Raw genomic sequence first — 25,706 nt, 5'->3', positions numbered from 1 at the left:
AGCACTTGACGCAGCCACCAATCACCAACAAAATGGCCGCTCCTGCTCACGGCTGCAACCAATCACCTGTCGCCCCCCCCCCCAATCTGTGTATAAGATGACCCCCGGTTTTTAACATTATTTTAGAGTAAAAAAACCTAGTCTTATACACAGAAAAGTATGGTACATTCCCATTAATGACACAAATTCTGCCCACACCTTTTGCTGTCATACAACTCCAAATCATAACACTAACTGGGTGTTTCACAAGTAGGGTGTAAATCTTCCCCGATACTTCTCCTCACCTATTTCATGCCATCACTACCAAGCAAGGGGATTTGGGTCTTGTCACTCCAAATAACACTGTCCCATTGTTCCGCTGTCCTGTTAACATGGGTTTTAGCCATGTTTAACCTTTTTATCCTTTGTTTGAGAGATAACAATGGCTTTTTCTTTGGAATTCTAACATTTAGACCATATTCCTGCAGTCTGCACCAAACAGTCCTTGCACTCAACTTCACAATACAATGCACCATGTCATCTTTTATACACCCAGATGATTTTATTCTGTCACGCAGGCACAGTCTCTCAATTCTTCTATCATCACTTTTCCTGACTTTACCAGTCTGATATTTTAAGGAGTCTCCTTATACCTCTTCAAAAATTTAGAAATGCCACCTTTTGTTAAGTTTCCATCAATTTTTCTTCTAATTTCTTCATAACTGTAGCCTTGTTCACTTAATAGTACTATTTTACTTCACTTTCTGGGTGACCAGTCAGCTCTTTGCACCATTTCTTTAATTTTATTACTTTTTACAAGCTCACTAAATGAAAGAACAAAAAAAAAACACAACCCAACCAACTTGATAGCAATCACAGAACACACTGACAAATGTCCTCCTTATTTATGTTGTAATAAATAATCCTTTATAAAAGTTATTGCATTACATTCTTCATTTATTAAATTATCTTTCCATTGATATATAATTTTATGGTATTACTAAAAAGGGGGGGTGTTATAATCCATCAAACCTCAGAAATACACTTTCCCCAAAAGGTTTCCACACTTTTGGCCACTAGTGTACTTGGGGAGGGTCTGCAGCTCAGTGGTCCACAGGACCTGCTCTGCAGGGTGATGGGAAAGACCCTCCCTCTGCCCAAGACCCCAGAGAGAAAGGCCAGAGGGCAGACAAAACCAGGCCAGGTTATGGAGAAGGTGGGCTGCAGTTCTGTGCAATGAACAGAACCATCAAATCAGATGGGCGTGCATGAATTCAAAGGAAAAGAAAGGTTCTGACTAGACTATAGCAATAACTTCCTGGTGGTCAGATCTGCTGGACAGGGGAACGGACTCCTTTGGAAGGTGGTGGACTCTCCTGCACTGGAGGCCTTTAAACGGAGGTTGGGTGTCCACCTGTCAGGGATTCTTCAGTTGCGCTTCCTGCATTACAGGGGATGGGACTAGATGACCCTTGGGGTACCTTCCACCCCTTACAACCCTGTGCTTCTATGAATTCGCAAGAGAAGAGCATCTGGGTGAGAAGACCTGTGCTTCATTCATATTTTGATTCCAAAACAGGGCCACACAATACTGCCTTGGAGCATCACTCCCACAATTCAGCAAGCTCCTCCTTTCCAGGCTCCGGGCTCAGGCTCCACTCACATTTTTGTGGGGGATGATGTGGGGAATATACTGCAGGACCAGCTGGGCCCGTTTCCGGTCTTTATCAAGCTCCTGGAAGAGCAAACTCGGTTTAAGGTCCCTAAAAAAATAAAACAAACATAAATGTGGCAGGAGGTTTGAAAGTCCTGAAAGAAACAGTTGTGAGTGGGCAACTTCTAACAGGACAGCTCTTGGCAGAATCCATCCTGCAGCAGACCAAGGCCCAGTGCCAGCGCAGAGCTAGGCTGAGCTGGTTCTGCTCATACCTCTGCCAAGGACTCACTTTCCTGCCTTGGTCAAGTCACTTGCAGTCCCGAAAGTGTTTTTAAAAGGGGGAGGCATAACAGTAAACTTGAAAAAACGTTGTAAGGGCAAACAGACCAGAAAAAAGCACCCAACACCCTAGACTCAGATTATGACAGGGTGGGTAGGAATCTGGATTACTCCGTTAGGAAGCAGGTGCTTACTTGCGCAGCCAGTGGTCATCTGGAGCAAAACGCCGGCGGCAGTCTCGTTCGTACAAGACCATCAACCAACCGTGTACCGAATGGAAGAGCTCCAGGGTCTCTCCTTTGGCACTCTCTGTAACAAGGAGGGGGAGAGAAAACATACACTGCAATAAAGCCAAAAACATTGTAACCCACAGCGGAAAACTCAGCAATAGAAAGCGGGACAGCTGTGGCCCTCCAGATGTTACAAGGCAGCCAGCATGTCCAATGAGCAGGGAGGAAGGCGAGACCAGCAACATCTAGAGGGCCACAAGTCCGCCCCCCGGCCCCCCACGAGCAAATGAAAACTGGCCCCTGCCTCTGACTGGCACTAAAACATTTTCGTAGTAATCATTGTATTTGTAAAGCTACATGCCACAACAAAGAGAATACAACATTCAGAGCAGAGCCACAAATTTGGCTCTTAATTTCTCGGCAGCAAGCACAAATAAAGAAATACGCAAGGTTACATTATTTTCTTTGTCCAACAGTGAAAACCACACAACCTCACCTGATATAAAGAAAATTTCCCTTGCAGCTAAACTCAGATGATTTTCATGATGATCTTTATATAGACACTGTAACGTCCTCTATAACCATTTTACCAGGCATAGGCAAACTCCGGCCCTCCAGATGTTTTGGAACTACAATTCCCATCATCCCTAGCTAACAGGACCAGTGGTCAGGGATGATGGGAATTGTAGTCTCAAAAAATCTGGAGGGCCAGAGTTTGCCTATGCCTGATTTTACAAAACACACAGAAATGCTGTTCCAAAAGCAATTTCTTAGAGCAGAAAGGCAGAGGGCATAACACCAAGTTTTTGTTCTGTGAAAGCAGTTCTATGTGGAGCCAAAGGAATTGACTCCAAATAGTTTGATTTCTGATGGTCTTATAGAATTCATTTTGTAAACCTGAAGGAGCGTCTCCACCCCCATCGTCCATACTGAGATCCAACGCCAAGGGCCTTCTGGCGGTTCCCTCATTGCGAGAAGTAAGGTTACAGGGAACCAGGCAGAGGGCCTTCTCAGTAGTGGCGCCTGCCCTGTGGAACGCCCTCCCAGCAGATGTCAAGGCAATAAACAACTATTTTACTTTTAAAAGACAACTGAAGGCGGCCCTGTTTAGGGAAGTTTTTAATGTCTAATGCTGTACTGTTTTTAATATTCAGTTGGAAGCCGCCCAGAGTGGCTGGGGAAACCCAGCCAGATGGGCGGGGTATAAATAATAAATTATTATTATTATTATTATTATTATTATTATTATTATTATTATTATTATTATTAGCTTGCACCCAGTTCTCCAATCTGTTAAGGTCATTCTGAATTCTGTCTTCTGCAGCATTAGCTCTCCCTCCCAGTTTGGTGTCATCTGCAAATTGCATGAGCAACCCCTCAATTCCTTCATCCAAGTCATTTATAAAGACATTGAACAACAACAGACCCAGGACAGAACCCTGCAGAACCCCACTTGTCGCTTTTTCCCAGGATGACGAGGAACCATTAATGAGTACTCTTTGGGTCTTAATAATCTTTGGGTCTGTCTTAATAGATGGATGAAAGCCTAGAAAATCTCAAGGAACAGGTAGTTAACCAAAATCACTTACCCACAATTCCATCCCAAATCATCTTAAACACAAAAGAATTCAGGAAAGATGAGATTGTGATCAGCTCTTCTAGTTTGAAAGAGATCTGCTCTTCGTAGACTTCAATGTCGTCAAGAATTCTAGAAGTGGGATAGGGGGAGAAAAGGAACAGTTTTCCTTTGTCTCACTGTGGAGGAGGGGAGGAAGAAGCAGCCAAGATACTTTGCCCAGGCCATGCTCCCATACCTCTCTAGCTTGTGTGAGCCAGAGGAGCATTGGGGCTTCCTTAAACTGCTCAGCTGGGGGGTGGGAAGCCTCCCACTGCTCAGCTGAGGTGGCCCCCATACTTCTCCAGCTTGCAAGAACTGCTGGGGGGGGGGGAGGCTTTCTCAAAGGCACAGGCAAGCAGGCAGGCAGAGCCCAAGAAAATCCTCACGTGGAACCTTCTTAGGCCCCTTCTGCCTGCCCGCACCTTTGCCGTCTGCAGGAAATTTGAGCTGGCATGATGTGAGAAATTATATATATATATATATATAAAAATAAAATAGCCTACGTGATGAGATGCCGGGAGCAGTCGCAGAAAAGCATCAGCATGGCCAGCAGCCGCTTGGACTCCTCGGTGTCGTTGCTCAAGCACTCCAGGAAGAGTTTCAAGCCGCCCTGGGGGCCCAGCTCACAGATAAAGGCCCACAGCTTGGGCAGCAGGTCGTCCAGGTAGGTCAAGCCTAGGAGAGGGGAAATCCACAAGGAAACCGGCCCCAGGAGGCCAAACAGCTCTCCATTAATTGTTTATTATTATAAACAATATCTCTCAAACACACACACACACACACACACACACACACAGAGCGGCAATGAAACACAAGCTTCTAGTCCTCAAGGCTCTAGGGAAGCCTAGTAGAAAATCAACCATGAGGAGGAGGATGTGGGGAGAGGGCGGGAAGCAGGCAAGTACAGCAGGTAAGGCAGAAAGGGGACCTGTGCCTTTCCTCCAGCCTTCTGACCCTGCCCACCATGGCAGTTTCAGCCGCTGCCTAGCAAAGTTCAAGGTGCCATTATCTGCTCTTCTAGAACTTGCACCAGGAGAAAAAGCAGATGGGGGTGGGCATTTGTCCCACATCGGGTATCCAAAAGAGAGAGGACTGTATATTTCAGAACATTCCCATCCTAAACAGGCCAAGTTGATCTCCAGAGGGTAGGACTCAAGCCAGTGGATTCAAAGGACAAGGAGGTTCCAACTAAAGATTAGGAAGAACTTTCTGAAGCTAAAAGCCATTAAGACATTGGAATGGACCCTCTTGGGAGGTAGTGTCAGATGGCTGCCCATCAAGGATTCCTTAACTGGGATCCCTGCATTGCAGGGGGTTGGACTAGATGACCCTCAGGGTCCCTTCCAACTCTACAATTCCACGATTCTATGTTTGCTCTGAAGTGAGCTGCATTGACTGTGATGAGATTAATGTTCAACATTAATGTTCAGCATGATTAGGACTGGACGCTTGGTTCAATTTAACGATAAAAAAGCAGCTTGAACAGGTGAGAAGGGGCACTCAACAGGCTGCGCTGGCTGGGGCTGATGGAGTTGTGCCCCCAAACATCTGGAGGGCGCCAGGTTGGGGAACATTGGTCCTAGTAAAGCCAGCCTTAGCAGGGGGGACTGTTTCAAATTAGCTTTACCTGACGACCAGATCCCCACTTCCGTCAGGTACCCCCAAACTCTGCCTGCTTCCTCATCCCCTCCAATGCCCCCTCAACCAACCTGTGAGAATCTGCAGCCGGATCTGCGTCAGGGTGGTGAGGGCCATCTGATACAGGACACAGATGCTGCAGACCTTCTGCACCTCTGCCGAATCCACCCTCTTGCCCCCGACAGGCTTAAGGATGTTGCGGACGGATGCGGATTTCTGGAAGGCACGCTTGAAAAGGTCTAATGGGAAATGGAGAGGGTGACAGTCAGACGGAGGCACCCCAAGGAACCGTGTTGAAGGGGATCTTCCCACTCAAACGACTTCCTCCCTCCTAACAGCCCCCTCCTCCCATTGTTCAGATTTGGAGAACCAGTGTTCGAAACTCCCATTGTTCTAGGCGCATTTTGCAACAGGGAATTTCATTAGCACGAGCAGTTTCTGAGCTCTGGGAGCAGTACTGCACCTAAAATTTCAGATTAAAACTGCAGAGTGGAAGGAAAGGGGGATTTTTTCTGCCTCCCCACTTCTAGCTACTCTCTGAAGACTGGAGAAGAGACCCTCTTAAGAATATTAGGGAGTGGGTAGGCAGTGGAAGGACTAGGTAATGTGAAAAATGAACATAATATTTTAGCTGCAGTTCATTCATTTTCAGCTTTGTATTCTTGTTATAAAAAAGTGTGCCTACACATTCTGTTGTTGCACCCATAACCTGGGTTTAAGGTGCCATTTAGCTCCTAGCTTTCATATCTCAGATTCTAACACTGTGGATAACCACTAGCAAACAATTTTCATGCTGGAAAGACCCCAAAATGGTCAAACGCATCATACGTACTAGAATGGGGGGGGCAAACTTTAAAGGCTTGTGGGATCCAGGAATTTAAAAAATATATATATTAAAGTGGCCGGAGTGGGAGTGAAGCCAAATGCAAAATGGTGGCTCCACTAGCAGAGCCATGGGTTGCCCTGTAAATACAAGCACAAATCTACACCTGTGACTTTGATCCATGCTTAAGAGCATCACCGAGGCAAAGGTCCTTTTGCTCCTCCTGCTGCTGCTGCTATTAAATGAGGAGGAATTGGAAGCCCTTCCTAAACTCCTGAAAGTCATCCTGAGATCTACCTCAATCTAGGACCAGCCACTTGCCCGATGTTGTCAGACAATAACTGCCCTTGATCCCTGGCCCTCAGGTTGTGGTGGCTGATCTGAGTTGGGAGTCCAGCAACATCTGGAGCACAGCAGCTTGGGGCAGACAAGCACTGACAATGTTCTCATCTTTAACCTCTCCCTCAAAACCTCTCTCTCTATGCACGTAGCTTGAGTATGTACATACGTCCACTGTTGGAGGTGCCACATAATGACATAATGCTCATTCTGCCTTTGCAAGAAGTCAAACTTTTACTATGTGCACCCACACTCTGAAACTCCCTGCCATCAGGCAGCTGCCTTCAGGGTGCTCTTTTTGGTACCTGCTAAAAGCACTACTGTTTAGACAAGCTTACCTAGGTATGTGGAACACTGTTTTAATGTGTCTTCAGCTTATGGCTGATTTTAATTATTATTTGAATATTTTTAATAGCTGTTTTCAACTGTCTTTTCTGACAAAATCTATTTTTTTATTTTTTTTAAAAAACCGACTTTGAGGTTTTTCTTTACTGTTAAGCAGTATATAAACTTTTATGAATATATAGCAAACCACCTGGAGGTTTTATTACTATTAAACAGCGTATAAATGTTGTGAAGTAAATACCTCCTTCACAAGCATCTTTCCACCTGTAGCTCCAAATTTTCCAGACCTCAAATCTATGGAATTCTGTGCCTAGAGAGGCTTGCCTGGCCCTTTCCTCACTGACTTAATTTTTTTTGCACCAGGCTTTTAAAACCAGTTCTGTGCTTAAATTGTCTTTTTAATCATATGCTTTTAAAATTGCTCTTTTTTCTATTGTTTTATGCTTGATTTTTATTCTGAGTTGATTTTATTGTTTTTCTATTTTACTCTGAATCCCCTCTAGGAACTGTTTGAAGGGAGAGAGGCAAAAAGAAAAGAAAAAAGATATGCTCCCATATGCAACTGATGGCAGGAAGGGAACTATTTTTGTCCTAAGCTTCTGCACTGTTGTGTTGTGGGCTCAGCCTTGTCCCAAAACTGAGAGGGGATACAATGCCCATATTCCAGTACCATAAGGACTGTCCCATGGAAGATGGAGCAAGTTTGCTTTCTGCTGCTCCAGAGGGGAGGACCTGAACCAATGGATTCAAATTGCAAGAAAAGAAAGGACTTCCGGAGGCAGCGCCATCGGCAATGGCGGATTCCCTCTAGTTCTGAGGGAGTAGCTCTGCGGAAATTGGGTCTTGCCACTACGGCAAAGCGGGGACCCCTTTGAAATCACAGGCGGGTGAAGCCTGTGACCGTGGGACTCGGCGGGCACCTTTAGCGCCCCCCCCCCAATCTGCGAGGGAACCCTGCGAGGGGCTCTGGAGCGAAACGGGGAGTCTGGCGCGGTGCTGAGAGTCAATTGCTTCTTCCGTGGAGTGAAGCCGCACAGCTGTTGCCGGAGAGCGCTGACCTTTTTCCTGTGACAATTCGGCTACTAAACAACTACCCGTGAGTAGGTCAAGTTTAAAGATCGGGGATTAAGAGAAAAAAAAGGATTAATTTGGCACTGAAGCGGGAAGGCGTAAACAGGAAGTCCGCCTTCCGTTTTCTGTATACAGACCAAAGCAAAGACTGTCTAAGCTAAGAGCTGGAGAGTTGCGTTAATAAGACTTAAATCCTAACGTCAAATCAAAAGAATTCCCTCCCTGAATTGCAGGAGAGGGGAGGGAAGAGGGGAAAGTATTTTTTGCCTGCAAAAAAAAGAAAGAGAGAAAAGAGAATAAAGACCACCACTTAATCCTTGGGAACGGATTGCCAGGATCATTAGAATTGCTGTATTGAGAGTCGCACTATTTATGGACACTGTAACTTTTTGACAGTTAACTCTGCAAGTGAGATACTTTTTGAAGGTCTTCTTTGGACTTGAAACTGTTGCTTAATTTGTTGAAGGGGGGACTTTGGAAAAGTTGGAAAAGATACTTTATTGCAAATAGCATTGACTGTTACTGTGTCCCCCTAGAGGAACACTGGAATTGCTACAACTAGTTGGGGAATTTTCCACTTCTAACTAGCCAGGGAAATTTCCACTGCAAAACAAGCTTTGGCCGTGGGACTGACCTTGATTCTCAGATAAAGTGTTATGGCAAACCTGCCTCAGGAAAAGAACTTGACTCAGGAAAAAACAACAAGATCGGGCAAGGTTAGACTGCAGCAGACCAGTGCAGCATTGCAGCAGCGCAGAGCATCTGCATCCGGCCCTCCTGCACCACAAGGGGAAGATCCTGTACATGCTGGGTCAAAAGGAATGGCTTCTGAAGAGGGATTTACTTCAGTATTAAGTAAAATCTATGAAACCTTGGAAAAATTAAGCAAACAAGTTACTGAAGCAACAACTAAAATTGACCAAAACACTACTAGCATCAACAACTTGGGGCAGAAGGTGAATTCAAATACAGAATCCATTGAAAAACTGCTGCAAGAATCTACTTCGAATCGAAAGACAGCTGAGGAAGCAAAGGAAAAAGCAGCGGCTGTAGAGGAAAAGATAACACCGATATGCAAACAGCTTGGGGACCACCAGTCGCTTTTGTCTATGATTGAACTGAAGGAGAAACAGACTAATCTGAGGATCAGGGCGGTACCTGAACTTGAAAAAGACAGCCTAAGTGATTTTCTAACACAGGAATTTGCAGACTTTTGGAACCTGGATGATAAGCAAGACTTCAAGATAGTAAGGGCTTTTAGACTTGGAAGAGGAGGGAGTAAGAACAGGGTGAGAGACTGTTTGATTACCCTCCGATCAAAAGAAGAGACAAAATATTGAGTCTGCACTTCCAGAAGACTTTGGAAATAAACGAATCAAGAGTGGAGATATTTAAGGACATCCCGAAACATCTTTTGGACCTCAGGTCTAACTACGGAGATTTGGTGGCCCTGCTGAGAGGAAACAGAACCATTTTTAGGTGGGAATTCCCCCAAGGCCTATCTTTTACCTTTAAAGGGAAAAAGTTTAAAATAAGATCAGTGGAAGATAAAGAAAAATTTCTGAGAGAACACGAAGAAGACCTGCAAAAAGAAGCTGAAGAAGAGCTAAGAGCTTTAAAACCGGGAATACAAGACATAGTACCACCACCTTTGGGATTGGACAAGCTAGAGAAAGTGATACCACCGTCAGAACAAGAACAATTATTGGGAGCAGTTGAAGGAAAAGCAAAATAAATACACCATGTCTCTGCAACTATTAAGTTGGAACATTCATGGTTTTAACTCCCCGGAGAAAAGGAAGAAAGTCTTTCATTTACTGAAAAAGGAACAACTGGACTTGATTTGCTTACAGGAAACGCATGTGGTAAGGCTACATAAGAAAGTATTGATTAATAAAAGATTGGGCCAAGAGTTTATTTCATCGGACAAGGTTAAAAAGAGAGGAGTAGTTATTTATGCAAAAGAGAGCCTATCACCGAAATTTGTTTTTAAAGATGACCAAGGAAGATTTGTGGCAATCGAAATTCAAACACAAGGAGAAAAATTTTTGATAGTAGGAGTATATGCACCGAATGAGGGGAAATCTGAATTTTTTAAGAAGTTGCATTAGACATTGTTAGACTATATGGATTACAACATTATCATGATGGGAGATATGAACGGAGTGGTATCTACAAATATGGACAAGTCGCAGAGACAGGTAGTTACAAGAGATGGCAGACTACCAAAAACCTTTTTTGAACTGACTGACAATATGGATTTGATTGACATTTGGAGAACTAAGAATCCCTTGGGTAGAGAGGGAACCTTCTTTTCTGAAGCCAAAATGACATGGACAAGAATTGACCAAATCTGGATAACTAGAGGACTGGCACCTAAGACTCGAAAAGTGGAAATTTGCCCTAAAACTTGCTCCGACCATAATGCTGTGAAAATGGAGATGAAATTAACACCAACCGGTTCCTTCAGATGTAGGATGAATGACACCTTGTTTAGAGATCAAGAGGTTATCAAGAAGGCCCAAAAAAACCTTGAGAGACTATTTTGAGATAAATTTGAACACCAATATTGAAAAAAGAGTAATCTGGGATGCAAGTAAAGCAGTTATGAGGGGGTTTCTGATTCAACAGAATGCAATAAAGAAGAGAGTTCAAAATGAGAAAAAAGATAAAATTTTGGAAAAAATAAAAGAGGGTAAGAAGAAACTGAGAGCAAAACCAAAGTCACAAGAGATTCTGAGAGATATAAAGTTATATCAAGTGCAATATATGAAGATGATGAATCAGGAAATTGAATGGAAAATTAAACAAATGAGACAAAGGACATTTGAATCGGCTAATAAATGTGGAAAATTGTTAGCCTGGCAAATGAAAAAAGACAAAAGCTCAATACTATTACCAATTTGGAAGTGGAAGGAAAGAATATCCAGAATCCAGTGGAAATTAGAAAATGCTTCCAGAGGTATTTTAAACAGTTATATAAGGGCCACAGAAAGAGTTTGATATAGACCAATTTTTAAAAACAAATGGACTACAAAAAATCTCTCAAGAAAACAAGTTAATGTTGAACTATAAAATTACAGAACAGGAGGTAGAAGGTGCCATCCAGAATATGCAGTTGGGCAAATCCCCAGGGCCGGATGGCCTAACCTCAAAATATTATAGATCCTTGAAGGATTGGATAATTCAACCACTAAAGGAGGTCTGTAATGAAATTTTGGAGGGGGGAAAAGCGCCAGAGTCGTGGAAGGAAGCCTATATTACGCTTATACCGAAAACTGAGTCTGAAAAGACACAACTTAAGAACTACCGCTCCATATCCCTGCTCAATGTGGATTACAAAATATTTGCTGATATTTTGGCTAAAAGATTAAAAAAAAGTACTAGTGGAAGAGATACATAATAAGGACCAAGCTGGCTTTCTCCCAGGTAGACACTTGTCTGACAACACGAGGAATATAATTAACATTTTGGAGAAGTTGCTAGTGAACATTAATACTAAAGCAGTTTTAATCTTTGTAGATGCGGAGAAAGCCTTTGATAATATTTCTTGGAGTTTTATGAAGAAAAATCTTCAGGGGATGGGGGTTGGTCAAGGGTTTGAAAATGGTATAAGTGCAATTTATTCAGAACAAAAGGCTAAACTAATAGTTAATAATGTGGTGACAGAGGAATTCAAGATAGAGAAAGGTACACGACAAGGCTGCCCAATTTCCCCATTGCTTTTTATTTCGGTCCTGGAGGTTTTGCTAAATATGATTAGAAGGGACCGTCTGATTAAAGGTATACAGGTCGGAGCCAAACAATACAAACTGAAAGCTTTTGCAGATGACTTAGTATTGACGTTACAGGAGCCAGAATCTAGTACTAAAAGAGTATTAGAACTGATTCAAGAATTTGGTCATGTGGCAGGATTCAAGTTGAATAAGTTAAAAACTAAAGTTCTTGAGAAAAATTTAACACCGATTGAGAAAGAGAGGTTTCAGAAGGAGACAGGTTTAACATTGGTTAAGAAAGTAAAATACCTGGGGGTTAATATGACTGCTAAGAACTTAAACTTATTTAAAGACAACTATGAGAAATGTTGGTCAGAAGTGAAAAAAGACTTAGAAATATGGTCAAATTTGAAGCTGTTATAAAGATGAATGTATTGCCAAGAATGTTATTTTTGTTTCAATCATTGCAAATTTTGGACAAAATGGACTGTTTCAAGAAGTGGCAGAGAGATATTTCTAGATTTGTCTGGCAGGGCAAGAAGCCCAGAATAAAATTTAAAATACTAACTGATGCAAAGGAAAGAGGTGGATTTGCCCTGCCAGACCTTAAACTTTATTATTAATCAGCAGCATCCTGCTGGTTGAAAGAATGGCTGCTTTTTGAGAACACAGACATTTTGGATGTAGAAGGTTTTAATAACGTTTTTGGGTGGCATGCATATTTGTGGTACGTCAAGGTTAAAGCACATAAAGCATTTAAAAACCATATTGTCAGGAAAGCATTGTTTAATGTCTGGATAAGATATAAAGACTTACTTGAAAATAAAACCCCAAGGTGGTTGTCACCGATGGAAGCAAAGGCTCAGAAAAAGCTCAATATGGAGGCCAAATGGCCAAAATTTTGGGAAATTTTGGAGCAAGAAGAAGACAAATTGAAATTGCAGTGTTTTGAGAAATTAAAAGACAAAGTGTGAGACTGGCTTCACTACTATCAAATAAGGGAGGCTTACAATTTGGACAAAAAAAATGGCTTCCAGGTGGAAAAATCAAAATTGGAAACAGAGCTGTTAGATCCCAAAACTAAGATACTTTCAAGAATGTATAACTTGCTGTTGAAATGGAACACCCAGGATGAAACGGTTAAATCTGCTATGATTAAATGGGCACAAGATGTTGGACATAACATTATGTTTGCTGACTGGGAACAGTTGTGGACCACAGGTATGAAATTTACGACATGTAATGCCCTAAGAGAGAATATTATGAAAATGGTATACAGGTGGTACATGACACCAGTCAAGCTTGCAAAAATCTATCATTTGCCCAATAATAAATGCTGGAAATGTAAAGAAAATAAAGGTACATTCTTTCACCTTTGGTGGACGTGCCCAAAGATTAAGGCTTTCTGGGAGATGATCTATAATGAAATGAAAAAGGTATTTAAATATACCTTCTTGAAGAAACCAGAGGCCTTTCTCCTGGGCATAGTCGGCCAATTGGTGCCAAAGAAGGATAGAACTTTCTTTATGTATGCTACAACAGCAGCAAGAATACTCATTGCAAAGTATTGGAAGACACAAGATCTACCCACCTTGGAAGAGTGGCAGATGAAGGTGATGGACTATATGGAACTGGCAGAAATGACTGGCAGAATCCGAGACCAGGGAGAAGAGTTGGTGGAAGAAGATTGGAAGAAATTTAAACACTATGTGCAGAAATATTGTAAAATTAATGAATGTTAAAATGATGTTGGATTGAAATTAAGTGGCATTAGCAAAAAGGCTAATAAGAACATGTAAAAATGGATTGATAATGGATGAAAATATATAGTTATAATATGTTAAGATATAGAGTTAAGATAAATGAAAGAGCGTAAGGATTTGCTGAACTGACTATGTGAACGGGAATACAAAAAAGGGAGGTGTGAGGAGGTCAAGGAAACAAGCAAACGAGCTTAAAGATATAAAAAAAATGGATTTGTTTTTAATTTTTTCTACTTAGTTGTTTTTTGTATTTTGTATTTTTTTTCTTTCTATGTATTTTTTTGTATTTTTTGTATTTCTCCTTTTTTCTTCTTTTTCTTGTTCTCTTTTTATTCTGTAAATCTCTGTTTTTTGTAAAACCCTAATAAATATTTTATTAAAAAAAAATGAATCGGACCTTTGAAGAGTTTGTAACTAAAGCATTTTTAAACTTAAAAAAAAAAAAAACAAATTGCAAGAAAGGAAATTCCAACCAAACATTAGAAATAACTTTCTGTGGGTAAGAGCTGTTTGACATTGGAACAGACTCCCTCAGAAGGTGGCTTGCTCTCCTTCATTAGAGGCCTTTAAACAGGACGGCCACCTGTCAGGAACTCCTGCAATGCAGGACTAGTTGGACTAGAAGACCCCTTGGGCCCCTTCCAACTCCACAATTCTAGCGTTCCATGAGAACAGTGAGGCGCAGCTCTCACCAAGAGGGATCCTCCAGGAAGTTGTTCCCTGACCCAGAGAGGCCTGTGCAAAAATACACTGGGGAAACCCTGCTGGTTGGGTGTAGCAGAGGAAAAGGCCCTCAGCAGGAGCCGTGGCGCCCAAGGAGAACCAGCAGAGGTCTGCTAGGCCTCCCAGGGTAAGAGGCTTTTCTAAACTATTCTAGATGCAAAACTAAAATTAAATGGGGCAAAAAATAGAAACCCCAGCCCAACTTTCTCCAGAATAAGGGTCCAGGATCGAAGCCTGAGAGGGCCGCTGGATGGACTCACTCTTCATGGGCAGGCTGTTTTGTGGAGAAGTGGTCGGCACTGGCAGGCGAGCTGCATCCTGGTTCTCCAGAAGCTTCTTGCTCAGGACGTCACTGAAGAGGATGCGGATCAGGTGGGCGCCCCACAGGTGCTGCAGCTGCTTTGTGAGGAGAGGCATCGACTCGTTCAAGCTAGGACAGGGGAGGACAGACCAAGGAAATGAGGCACAGGACACACAGCAGGGAGGGCTTCATGCTCTAGGTGACCAGCAAGCAGAACTGTCTGGAATTCTCAGCAGCTCCCAGGGCTGGGGTGGGGATTTCAGGCAGAGAGAGATCTTTCCTATCAGCTGTGGTGTGATCCTTTGATGTAGGGGAGCTGGTGCATAGGGTGGGTCTCCTCCCATTGATCTACAGACCCTCTTTCCCCCCCGCCCCTGCCCACCAAGAGTGACGCTTACCCGTAATCCACTGTCTGGGAGAACCAGCCAAGCACAGGGTGCCAGTGTGTGAGGTTGGACTTCTTCTGAGAAACGTACTTCTGGCAGTAGGAGAGCATCTGAATCAGGACGCTCACAAAATGGGCTGTCTCCTCCTCCAGCACCTTGTCATTCAAGGAGCCCAAGTAGACAAGGTTGCCTGGAAAAGAGCAGCAGCAGCAGCGCTTGAACTGATGGAAGAGGGAAATAGCAAGGAAGGGGAGCCTCAAGAGCTGGGAGACAACTCCAAACAACCCAGGAAGGACAGAGGATACTCAGTGGCCATCGAATGCTGACAAACAGGAGGGGGGCAGGCGGGGGGGGGGGGGAGAGGAGAATCAAATGAAGTGGCTGGAATCCTTAGCAGGGAATAGCTGGTTGTCAGTGACTCTTGTTTCTGTAATTTCTAAACAAATTTGCATGTTTTGTTCTTCTTCGTGCTATGCCAAGTGCCTCTGTGTAAAAAGATCACAGAGGACGTTGTTCATTATGCTCCCCAGGGTCCTCTCTATAAAGATCCTCGTGAAAAAAATGTACCCGAGTTTAGCCACATGAAACATTTTGTTACATCATGTGAGTTTGGAGGATAAGAAAAACTATTTTCCCTTGCCTGTTTCTTTATTTGCATTGGATGCTGGGAAATTAAAAGCCAGATTTGTGGCTCACATTTGACTGTCTTTTATGGCTCACATCTAAGTTGTCCTCCAAAATATGTCTGAACTAGCTCCATATTTGCACTGGCACTGATCCACAGCACTTCCCATAATACTAAGCCCTGCGATCACAGCCCTTCAATCACATCTAAGCAAATAAAATTGTCATTACTCCTCTGCCCTCTGACCGTGGCAGTACCTTTGGAGCTACACTTCTAGCTTTTGATAGCTCACCAACACACTGCCCACATGGCATATCTTCACTGCCATAAAGGAACAGAAATTTGATTTCTAAAAATATTTTGGAAAATTCTCAGGAAGCATCATTTTACAGCCACATTTCAGGTGGCCTTGTGCCAACACTGCAGAGGTCAGGTGCATCCTTCTGTGTGGCCTCCCCCACAGAGACGCTCTAGCCACACAGCTTTATTCACATATCCTTGGCCAGGGGCAGCACTAAGAGAGGAAGCAGCTTTGCTTACCTAGAAGGCAGAGCGTGTGGCTCCCTTCTAAACACACACAGACGTCCCTGCACAGCTCTTCGCGGCTCAAGAACAGTATGAATTTGCGCAGGAGGTCCTGCGATTCTATCACTGCCAAACGCTGAAAGGAAAGCAAACTTTTTATAGCTTCCTTTATTTAAATACACTTGTACCTCAGGCTTATCAGTCAAACACAGTTCCCAAAGCATCTTTGCTTTGATTCGGTCAGTAAAACAGTGTTGTGATGCACTCAAGTAGTTTTACCTATGCCCAAGTTAGGAAGAGGCAAATAAAGTTCTATTTTCTTTCCACAGCAAAGTACAAACACCCATTTTCCCACCAACACTACACTATAATATTCTGCCATCCTCAGCACCTCCATCTAAACAGGATAATAATAATATTGGCCTCATGTTACAGGTACGTTGTAAGAATGACAGAGGTAATATAAATCAAGGGTAGATGAATCTGTGGCCGGTGGGCCAATTCTGGCTCACAAAGCCACTTTCAATGGTCTACTAACCCTCTGCCTAAATTGGACACCTCCTCCCCGTCTAGCACAGCAGCACTGCGAGATCTTAGCAAAGCAAAACAAATGTGCCCCCTCCAATAGTCTGTCTCTCACTTGCGCCATTTGAGGGATCGCCTACCTCAGGAGTAAGCGTAGCAAGATGGGTGACTATAGCAGGCACGGATATGATGTGGATCAAAAAGGATCGTAAGAGATTGTCAGAAAACTGAGCCGCAACCACAGGGCTGGGGAGAGAAAAATACCGTAAGGGAGGAGAGAAGAGAAGCATAAGTTTTCTGCACACGGAGACAAGAACAGCCACTCCCGTAGTAAGGAAAGCAAAGTCTTAGCAAGAAAGACAATGACTCTGGAAGTACCTTTTGGGGGATGTTTGTGGGCTTCCCCAAAGAGGCATCGGCTGGCCACTGGGGAAGAAAATGGTAGACTAGATGGATGGGCCCCCTTTGGCTTGATCCTGCTGCAGGGCTCTTCTGATGACTCAAATGTGTGCTTCATTTTTCTCTCAACATATTTTATGAATTTAATTTTTAACTCCAGATTGCGGGCATGTTCCAAAGAACAAGTTCACCTTGGAACCAGCTCCCTGCTTAGCAAGTTACTCTTGCGCTGGCAAGTTATTCAAGTCTTTCTTGAAATGGGGAAAGTTGTGGGTTTACAACAGAATTGATGAAATAATGCCTCCCTGACTGCCATAATAAAAATAAAATCCAGAGGAAGGGACTACTTACTTGTAAATTCAGGGTGATGCAATGGGGAAGAAATAAACCCACACATGCATTTATTTAAAGCTGCTTTACTGAAGAGTAATAACTTGGCCTATTGACTTACCGCAACGCAAGAGAAAAGACTGCCGTTAAAGTGCCTTTGGAGAGGGAAGGTCTTGACCTTGCCAAGCCATTTGTCAGCAAAATCTGAAAAAGAAGAACGAAGAAGCTGAAAGGATGTCAAGAATTGTCAGTGTGCTGCAATACAGTGGTACCTCGGTTTTCAAACAGATTACTTCACAAACTATTTGGAACCTGAACGCTTCAAAACCGGAAATGAGTGTTCCGGTTTTCAAACTTTTTTTGGAACCTGAACGTACTCAGTTTGGGGGTGCACTTCCGTTTTGAGTGCTACACTTCCGTTGCCCGCTCGCTTGCCACCCGACCTGGGCTTCCCCTACTCAGCGCCGGCCACTGGCAACACCTAGTACCGGAGGATGGGGTGGCTGGTGCTGCAGAGGGACCCAGCGGCACGGGGAGGCAGCGACATCACTTGTCTGCTTGGCACAGCCTTCCATAATTCAGCGCCAGCCACGGCAGCAAAATCTGGAAGCCAAGAAGGGGGCCGCCACATCAACAACCCCCTCGGCTTCCGGATTTTGCTGCTGCAGCCGGCACTGAGTTAGGGAATGCGAAGCTGCTCGGCCCCAGAAGTGACTGCCACAGCATCCCCTCACTGGGTGCGGGACAGCCTGGCGGGCAGGATGCAGGTGCCACTGCTGCAGTAAGAGTTTTTCAGTGAGGAAAACGCACCCAAGTGACGGGGGCTGCTTTTGCCAGCCCTGAAGGTGAGGAAGGGGCGCTGGGTGTGGGGGGGAAGGGATCCAGAAAAGCTGGGGGGGGGAGAAGCCACCTTGCTCCTCAGAGAGAGAACTTTTGCCTCCCTTTCCTTTCCCCCCACTTGAACTCCCTCTTCATGCGCCCCGCACGCTCATCCCCCCAATGACAATGGGTAGATCACTGCCAGTTTTTTATGCTCGGTAGTAGATTGCAGCCGAGTCTATTGCTTTCATTTTATGGATCAATGGTCTCATTAGATAGTAAAATTCATGTTAAATTGCTGTTTTAGGGGTTGTTTTTAATTGTATGGAATGGATTAATCCATTTTGCATTACTTTCTATGGGAAAGTGCATCTTCGTTTGGAATGCTTTGGTTTCAGAACAGACTGATTAAGTTTGAGAACCAAGGTACCCCTGTATGTTAGAGGAGGAGGAGGAGGAGGAGGAGAGAGAGAGAGAGAGAGAGAGAGAGAGAGAGAGAGAGGAGCCTCCCTTACAAGTTTCTGGTGTTGGTTGTCATTTATCTCCAACCCCAACCCTGCCAAAAGCTCCGGAAGTCAGAAGGTGCAGCCAAGATTCAACAACATAAGAAAAGTCTGCTGGATCAGGCCAATTCTTCTTCTTCTAATAATAATAACAATTATTATTATTGTTGTTGTTGTTGTTGTTGTTGTTGTTGTTTATTATTTATTATTTATACCCCGCCCATCTGGCTGGGTTTCCCCAGCCACTCTGGGCAGCTTCCAACAAAATATTAAAATACAGTGGTCTGTTAAACATTAAAAGCTTTCCTTCAGATGTCTTCTAAAAGTCAGCTGGTTGTTTATTTTCTTGACATCTGGTGGGAGGGTGTTCCACAGGGCGGGTACCTCTGCCGAGAAGGCCCTCTGCCTGGTTCCCTGTAGCTTCACTTCTCGCAGTGAGGGAACCACCAGAAGGCCCTCAGAGATGGACCTCAATGTCCAGGGTGAATGAGGGGAGTGGAGGCGCTCCTTCAGGTATACTGGGACGAGACCATTTAGTGCTCTAAAGGTCAGCACCAACATTTTGAATTATGCTCGGAAACATACTGGGAGCCAATGTAGGTCTTTCAAGATATATGGTCTTGGCAGCCGCCCCCAGTCACCAGTCTAGTTGCCGCATTCTGGATTAGTTGTAGTTTCCGGGTCACCTTCAAAGGTAGCCCCACATAGAGCGCATTGCAGTAGTCCAAGCGGGAGATAACCAGAGCATGCTCCACTCTGGCAAGACAGTCCGCGGGCAGGGAGGGTCTCAGCCTGCGTACCAGATGGAGCTGGTAGACAGCTGCCCTGGACACAGAATTGACCTGTGCCTCCATGGACAGCTGTGAGTCCAAAATGACTCCCAGGCTGTGCACCTGTTCCTTCAGGGGCACAGTTACACCATTCAGGACCAGGGAGTCCCCCACACCCACCTGCCCCGTCCCCCAAAAACAGTACTTCTGTCTTGTCAGGATTCAACCTCAATCTGTTAGCTGCCATCCATCCTCCAACCCCCTCCAGACACTCACACAGGACCTTCACTGGTTCTGATTTGAAAGAGAGGTAAATCTAGACCAGCATCCTGTTCTCACAGTGGCCAAGCATATCTTCATTATGGGAAACAGGATCCTCCTACCGTTTCCAGAAACTGGGATTCAGAAGCATTGCTGCCTCCAGCTGCAGAGGCAGAGCTTAGCCACTGTGGCAAGGAGCCATCGATAGCCCTCTCCTCCATGAATCTGTTAATCCTTTTTAAAGCCAAGCTGCTGGCAATCACTGCCTCCTGTGGGAGGGAGCTCCATATGGGTGTCTATATGAGGGGCAACTGTTAGAAAGCACAACTTATAGATTCCAGACTTCTGACAGGAGTAGCTTATGGCTCTCCAACAGTCCCCTGAAGATGATACCCTAATGTAACTAATAAAAACATGGCAGACAGAGCTCAACCCCAATGCAGCCACTGGGCTCGCTTTGCCTGGAGATCAACTATGTGAGTTAAAAGAGCTATTCTAGAAAGCAGGATAAAGCACATCACTGTCACCAAGTGGAGAATTGTACTGAATGCTTTCTCAGAAAAAAATATTTATGGAGCAAACTCACAGATCAGCGCACAAAGATTATGAGCTGTTCTTGCACTTCACCAATGAGTAGCATCAGTTTCAAAGCCTACTGTGGAGCACTCAGAGCCAGGACAGCGCTGCAGACACAGCAGGTACTGGATGGGGAGCACACAGGTTAAAACTCTGGCTCAGCCATGAGGTTTTAGAGACATTCACCTCTCTCAGCCCAGGTAGGAGCTGTTGTTGGAGATGCCATGCCATGATCTACCATGAGCTCTCAGAATTACTTAAGAAGGCAACTAGGGGAGTAGCAAACAGAACTCGTTTTAAAGAATAGCTAGTTCCACAAGCTGAGGTGAATATTAATACAAAACAAAACATATACACTGTTAACCATCATTTATTTTCTCTTTGAGCAGATACAAATATACATAATCTCACACAAAAACTAAGACCCCCTACACCAAGCACAACAAACCTGGAGAACGGAATAAAATCCCTTTTGATTCAGGTGTCCCATGATATTTGCACAGATGTGGTTCATGGCAGGCCGAAGACTTTCTCCTGCAAGAGGAACACCACAGAAGGAGACAGCTGGCAACTGCAGCTAAATCATACACTATGGGGCAAACTGCTGGTCTTATAATTCAAAATTAAGTGGGCATCTAATGCCAACCTTAAAGCCCAAAACCTTGGAAGTTACTTCAAGTATCTCTATCTCTGTACTGCATACTTTGTGAACAAAACAGATGCTGAGCAGGCACTTTCTTCTGCAGGCAAGGCAGAAACAGTGCCATCCATCACTCATCTTTGAGAAGCTGACAAGATTCCACAGCAAGTAGAAAAAAGCCTTGTCATTTTGGAACTCGACACACCTACCTTTCCCCCTCAGGATTCTCCAAGTGGAAGTGTCCGTAAATGTCACCAGCATTGTGAGGTGCAGATTCACCAGCTTAGAGTCTTGCAATATGTCTGGCTGGGGGAAAAAACCGCCAGAGACATGAAATGGAAGTCTGGAATGGTGACAGACCAGTGAAAACACACACAAAACAGACAGCCAAGTCAGTCCATACCTTAAGCAGCTTCAGAAACTCACAGCAAAGCCACAGCACATCCTTGACCTGCTTAATCCACATCAGTGTGAGCTCCTTCGAAAGTGCAAGGGACACATACCACACCTGTGGGCAAGTGACAAAAGACCATGATAACTGTGGGAGGGGAGGGAGAGGCCATCATTCAGTCGCTGGACTGGGAAAATGCAGAACAAAGCATTGTCACCCCATAATTCAGAGCTGCAGTGTGTATGTGGCAGGGAGGCCTCTGACATTGGTTGTTTTAGAACAACCACAAATATTCACGTTTCTCATGAAACACTGGCCAGCAATGCTCCAGCATATGCTTATGGAATTAAAAAAATCTCCACCTGCTCTTGGGGATATTTTATGGAAAAAATATGCACACACTCTCATGTTAAAGTCTATGAAAAGTGACTTTAGCTCACCTTAGGGTCATTTTCAGCATCCATACTGTTAAGGATACAGCGGCACAACTTTTCAAATCTCTGCAATGAAAAGCAGGTGAGTTAATATGAAATTATAATCATTTTGTTGCCTCAATCCAATGGTTCCTGCAAAGCAGTGCTTTCCATTATATCCAGTAAACAGACTTCACTCTTACAATCCAAAGGTTGTCTTTTGCTCAAGAGCGTAAGAGCAGCCCTGCTGGATGAGGCCAATGGCCCACCTAGTCCGGCATCCTGTTCTCCTAATGGCCAGTCTAATGCTGCCGTACAGTCCCTAAGCAGAGCATGAGGCTCATGCACTGACTGGTCTCCAGTGCAGTTACTCTTTCAGAGCAGCATCCTCCCTCTAGATTAGGGATGGGGAATCTGTGGCCCTCAAGATGTTGCTGGACTCCAACTCCCACCAGCCCCACCAGCATGGCTGATGGTCAGGAATTATGGGAGTTGGGAGTCCAGCAGCCTCTGGAGGATCACAGGTGGGGACATCCCTGCTCCAAGGATAGGGAACTCTGCATTGTGTCAGTTGGTTCACTCAATCATTTGGAACATAAAAAAATAGCAGAATGACCCAGGACTCCTACAAAAGGAGATATATCCCAGGTGGAAAACTCACACAAAGGGACAGCAGCAGTTCTTTCTATGGATATGTGTTTTTGGGCTCAGCTTACCTCTTGAAAAATGCAACAGTTCTCCTATGGAACACATATTTGCCCCTGCAGAGACTCTGGGGCTCAGGATCATTTTCAGAATTCGGGCAAGCCTGGAAGTAGGCAGAATCTGCTGCTGCAGTAAGTAGTTTCTGTCCAAGCTCACATTGTTCCAGAAAATTCTCCCTCCCCATTCTGTGACTGGAACAGCCCCACCCCTAGCATCAAGAATAAATAGCACGCAACGAGGAGACCTTCAGCAAAGCAGTAGTACCTCTTTGTCATCTTGGCACCTGAAAACAAAGAGCAGCTTCCGGGATATTTTGAAGATCGAAAGTGCTGTCTTCTTGCCAGGCCCATTTGCATCAAAAAAGTCATCCACTTCTCTCCTGGGGAGCACAAAGGAAAGTCCAAAAGAAAAGGTACAATGTAATTTGAGAAAGGCTGGTGTGTGCAGGTGAGGTAGGATTCCCCCCCCCTTCTATGACAAATGGCAACACTGTTCAGGTTCTTTCCTCTGGAAAGAGGCAGCAGAAGGAGCTGCAGATCGGCTCAGAGCATACATGGCAGAACAGGTCAAGATGCCCACACACAATGACTGACTCCCTTGCTACACTGGGTAGGAGGTTCAGGAATTTGCCAGCGCCCTAGAGAGGCAAAGGGCCCACCAATGCCCCAAGAGCAATGCCACGCTCACTTTGCTCAGAGGATCCAAAAAGTTCAAAGGCAGCAGAAGAGGATTTGGATCTTACAGCACCCCCCTCATCGAAGACAAGGGACCCTGGGAGCCAGCACTGGCATGGCCACTGGCAAAAGGCTTCAGTCCCCAGAGGCCAAAAGCCAAATCCACCCAGCACCTGCACACGCATTGCACGCACCTGATTTCCCGCTGCAAACGACAGCGGCACAAGAACCTTCGGACAAGGGCCTGGATCTGCATTGCTGCTCGCTCACGCTCCTTCAGCTCCCGGCGCTCCTCACGCGCCTGGCGCGCCTTGTCAAGGAACTGGGCCTTAGACAACTGGGCTGCGCTGAACATTTTGGAGGTCTCTGGCAACAGAAGGAGAGGGGAAGGACAGCTGGGAAAGCTGTGCCGCACCTGCTTGCTTTTGATAATATTTATTAAAAGAAAAAAAGAAATTTTTCCATAATATCTCCAATCATACAATTTTAGACATCACATATTTTAACTTATTGGACCTCCCTCAACTCTTCTGACAATCATCCATACTTAAATTCCTATCTACACATTCCTTAATTATAGTATCACCATTTTAATACATTTTTCCATCCTCTTTCACATTTTTGCAATATTCCTTATTTTTTTCACAAAGCTTCTTTGAAACACACTAGCGTTGTGTTTTCCTCACATACAGTTTTCAAATAATCTCTAAATTTTCCCCAGTCCTCTAAAAACTTATGATCTCTCTGAAGTCTGATTTTCCCAGTTAATTTGTCAAGTTCTGCAAAGTTTGTTAATTTTGCTCTCCATTCTTCCATATTTGGAAGTTCCTCCTGCTTCCACCTTTGGGCCAGCAATATTCTCGCAGCTGTTATTGCGTATTGGAAGAGTTTACGATCCCTCCTATTTATATCCTTTTTAGTTATTCCCAATAGGAAGGTCTCTGGTTTCTTTACAAAGCTGTATCTCAGCATTTTCTTTAACTCATTATAAATCAATTCCCAGAATCCCTTCACTTTTTTGCACTCCCACCACATATGTATAAATGTACCCTCCTTCTCCCCGCATTTCCAACATTTATTACAGATTTTATACATTTTTGCTAATTTAGCTGGGGTCATATACCATCTATATACCATCTTCATAGTGTTCTCTTTCAGCGTAGTGCATGCTGTAAACTTCAAGTTTTCATTCCATATTTTTTGCCAATCTTCCAAATCTATGCTATACCCTAAATCTCTGGCCCAATGAATCATTACTGCTTTGACTTCCTCGTCCATCGTGTGCCATTCCAATAGAATTTTGTACATTTTTGAAATTATCTTACAATCATTATTGACAATTTCTGTTTGGAATTTTGAATCTTTTTCTTTATACCCTCTTTCTTTCATATCCTTTTTAAACATATTACTTATCTGATAGTAGTGCAGCCAATCAAATACATATTCTTTTACTTGCTCATATGGTTTCAATCTCCATTTCCCATCTTCTTTTACCACCAAGTCTCCATAAGTAATCCAATTATTTCTCATATTAATTTTCTTAACTCCCATAATCTCTAATGGGGATAACCAGTGTGGGACTCCCATTTCTAATATGTTCTTATATCTGTCCCACACTTCCATTAACAATTTCCGGAAGATGCACCTGCTTGCATTGCCTACAACACTACCACAATAGGGAACAGAACTCCTCTTGGATTCTGCCGAGATCCCTTTACTCACTTACCGTCAGGTTAGCTACTGAACAGGCATCCTTTATTTTGGGCACCCCTTTTCTAGCATCACCCAGAGTTCTGTTTTTCCAAAAGGAAAGGGTCCACCTAACACAGCATCCTGCAAATTGAACCCTTGGCTGCCACCTTCTCTATTCATGTTTTAATTCAGATGGTGAGCTTTCAGGCAGAGAGCTGCTCCTTCACAACTACACAGAGCACTTTCCCAAACATCAAATGAAAACGATCTCCCTCAGCCTTTCCCAACCTCGGATGAAGCGGAAGTGGCTGTCTGGCATGAGGCTCGAGCCCACCGCATTCAGAGAACCAGGCAAAGGCTTACGGCTAGCAGGCCGGAAAGCGGGGCTCCCAAACGGATCTAGGGCGCTCCTCCTCCCGGTCTCCCCTGCCCCACCCAGCACTTCCCTCCTCACCTCTCTCTCTCTCTCTCTCTCTCTCTCTAGCCGAGGCAGAGGAGCTCTCGGGCCGCCATTCGGAGAGGCAGGAGGTCAGCCACTGGAATCTCGCCCCGCCGCGAGCTGCGCCTCAGGACCCTCCGGCTCCGCGCCAGCGAGGGCGGCGCCAACGCCGCGTCCTACCTGCCAGGGTCGTCGGGAGCTCCCACGGGGATAGAGAGTGTGTGTGTGACCCGCTAGTTGTTAGGCGCTGTTCTGCTTTGCCCTTCCGCCTCCTCCTCCTCCGTCGCCTCGATAACGGCCGCCTCCCCCCCTTCCCCCCCAAAGAACTCCAAGGAGGACCGCCAGAAACGGACCATAGAGTCAAGGAAAACACCGGCGCTTCCGGCCCTTGGGAAGAAACCGGTCGCTGGCCCGGAAGTCCCGCCTCTCCTCCTGCAGCCGGAGCGCAAGAGGCATAGAGATGGAAGGAGGGCTAGACTTGCCCAGTCGCGAGCGGCGCTCCCAGGAGCTGGCCCTGCCCGTTGCTTTCATTCCTCCGTCCGGAAACTCAG

The 25,706-nt window shown here is 44.7% G+C and overlaps 1 protein-coding gene across 4 annotated transcripts in view; it reads right to left on the bottom strand.

The window, feature by feature from the left end:
* Nucleotides 1-25,646, bottom strand: part of UBE3B (ubiquitin protein ligase E3B) — a 36,526-nt gene extending 10,880 nt beyond the window's left edge. The window contains exons 1-17 of one of the 4 annotated variants that reach the window (XM_053363311.1): nt 25,509-25,646; nt 23,219-23,390; nt 22,615-22,729; nt 21,673-21,732; nt 21,245-21,349; nt 21,051-21,147; nt 20,650-20,735; nt 17,394-17,476; nt 16,684-16,789; nt 16,034-16,154; nt 14,881-15,058; nt 14,442-14,611; nt 5,473-5,640; nt 4,267-4,438; nt 3,735-3,853; nt 2,110-2,224; nt 1,643-1,742 (exon numbers count right to left, since the gene is read on the bottom strand). In XM_053363311.1, the coding sequence (XP_053219286.1) occupies nt 1,643-1,742; nt 2,110-2,224; nt 3,735-3,853; nt 4,267-4,438; nt 5,473-5,640; nt 14,442-14,611; nt 14,881-15,058; nt 16,034-16,154; nt 16,684-16,789; nt 17,394-17,476; nt 20,650-20,735; nt 21,051-21,147; nt 21,245-21,349; nt 21,673-21,732; nt 22,615-22,729; nt 23,219-23,379 (1,956 nt within the window). In that variant the 5' untranslated portion in view covers nt 23,380-23,390; nt 25,509-25,646. Of the gene's footprint in view, nt 1-1,642; nt 1,743-2,109; nt 2,225-3,734; nt 3,854-4,266; nt 4,439-5,472; nt 5,641-14,441; nt 14,612-14,880; nt 15,059-16,033; nt 16,155-16,683; nt 16,790-17,393; nt 17,477-20,649; nt 20,736-21,050; nt 21,148-21,244; nt 21,351-21,672; nt 21,733-22,614; nt 22,730-23,218; nt 23,440-24,669; nt 25,001-25,335; nt 25,353-25,508 lie in introns of those variants that run through there. The other 3 variants (XM_053363312.1, XM_053363310.1, XM_053363313.1) reach the window with 3 other exon arrangements.
* Nucleotides 25,647-25,706: the final 60 nt, after the last annotated feature.

Source organism: Podarcis raffonei, chromosome 13 (assembly GCF_027172205.1).
Source record: "Podarcis raffonei isolate rPodRaf1 chromosome 13, rPodRaf1.pri, whole genome shotgun sequence".
NCBI classification, from domain to species: Eukaryota; Metazoa; Chordata; class Lepidosauria; order Squamata; family Lacertidae; genus Podarcis; species Podarcis raffonei.
The sequence above is the reverse complement of the archived record's forward strand: the minus strand, read 5'-3'. Positions and strand labels throughout refer to the sequence as shown.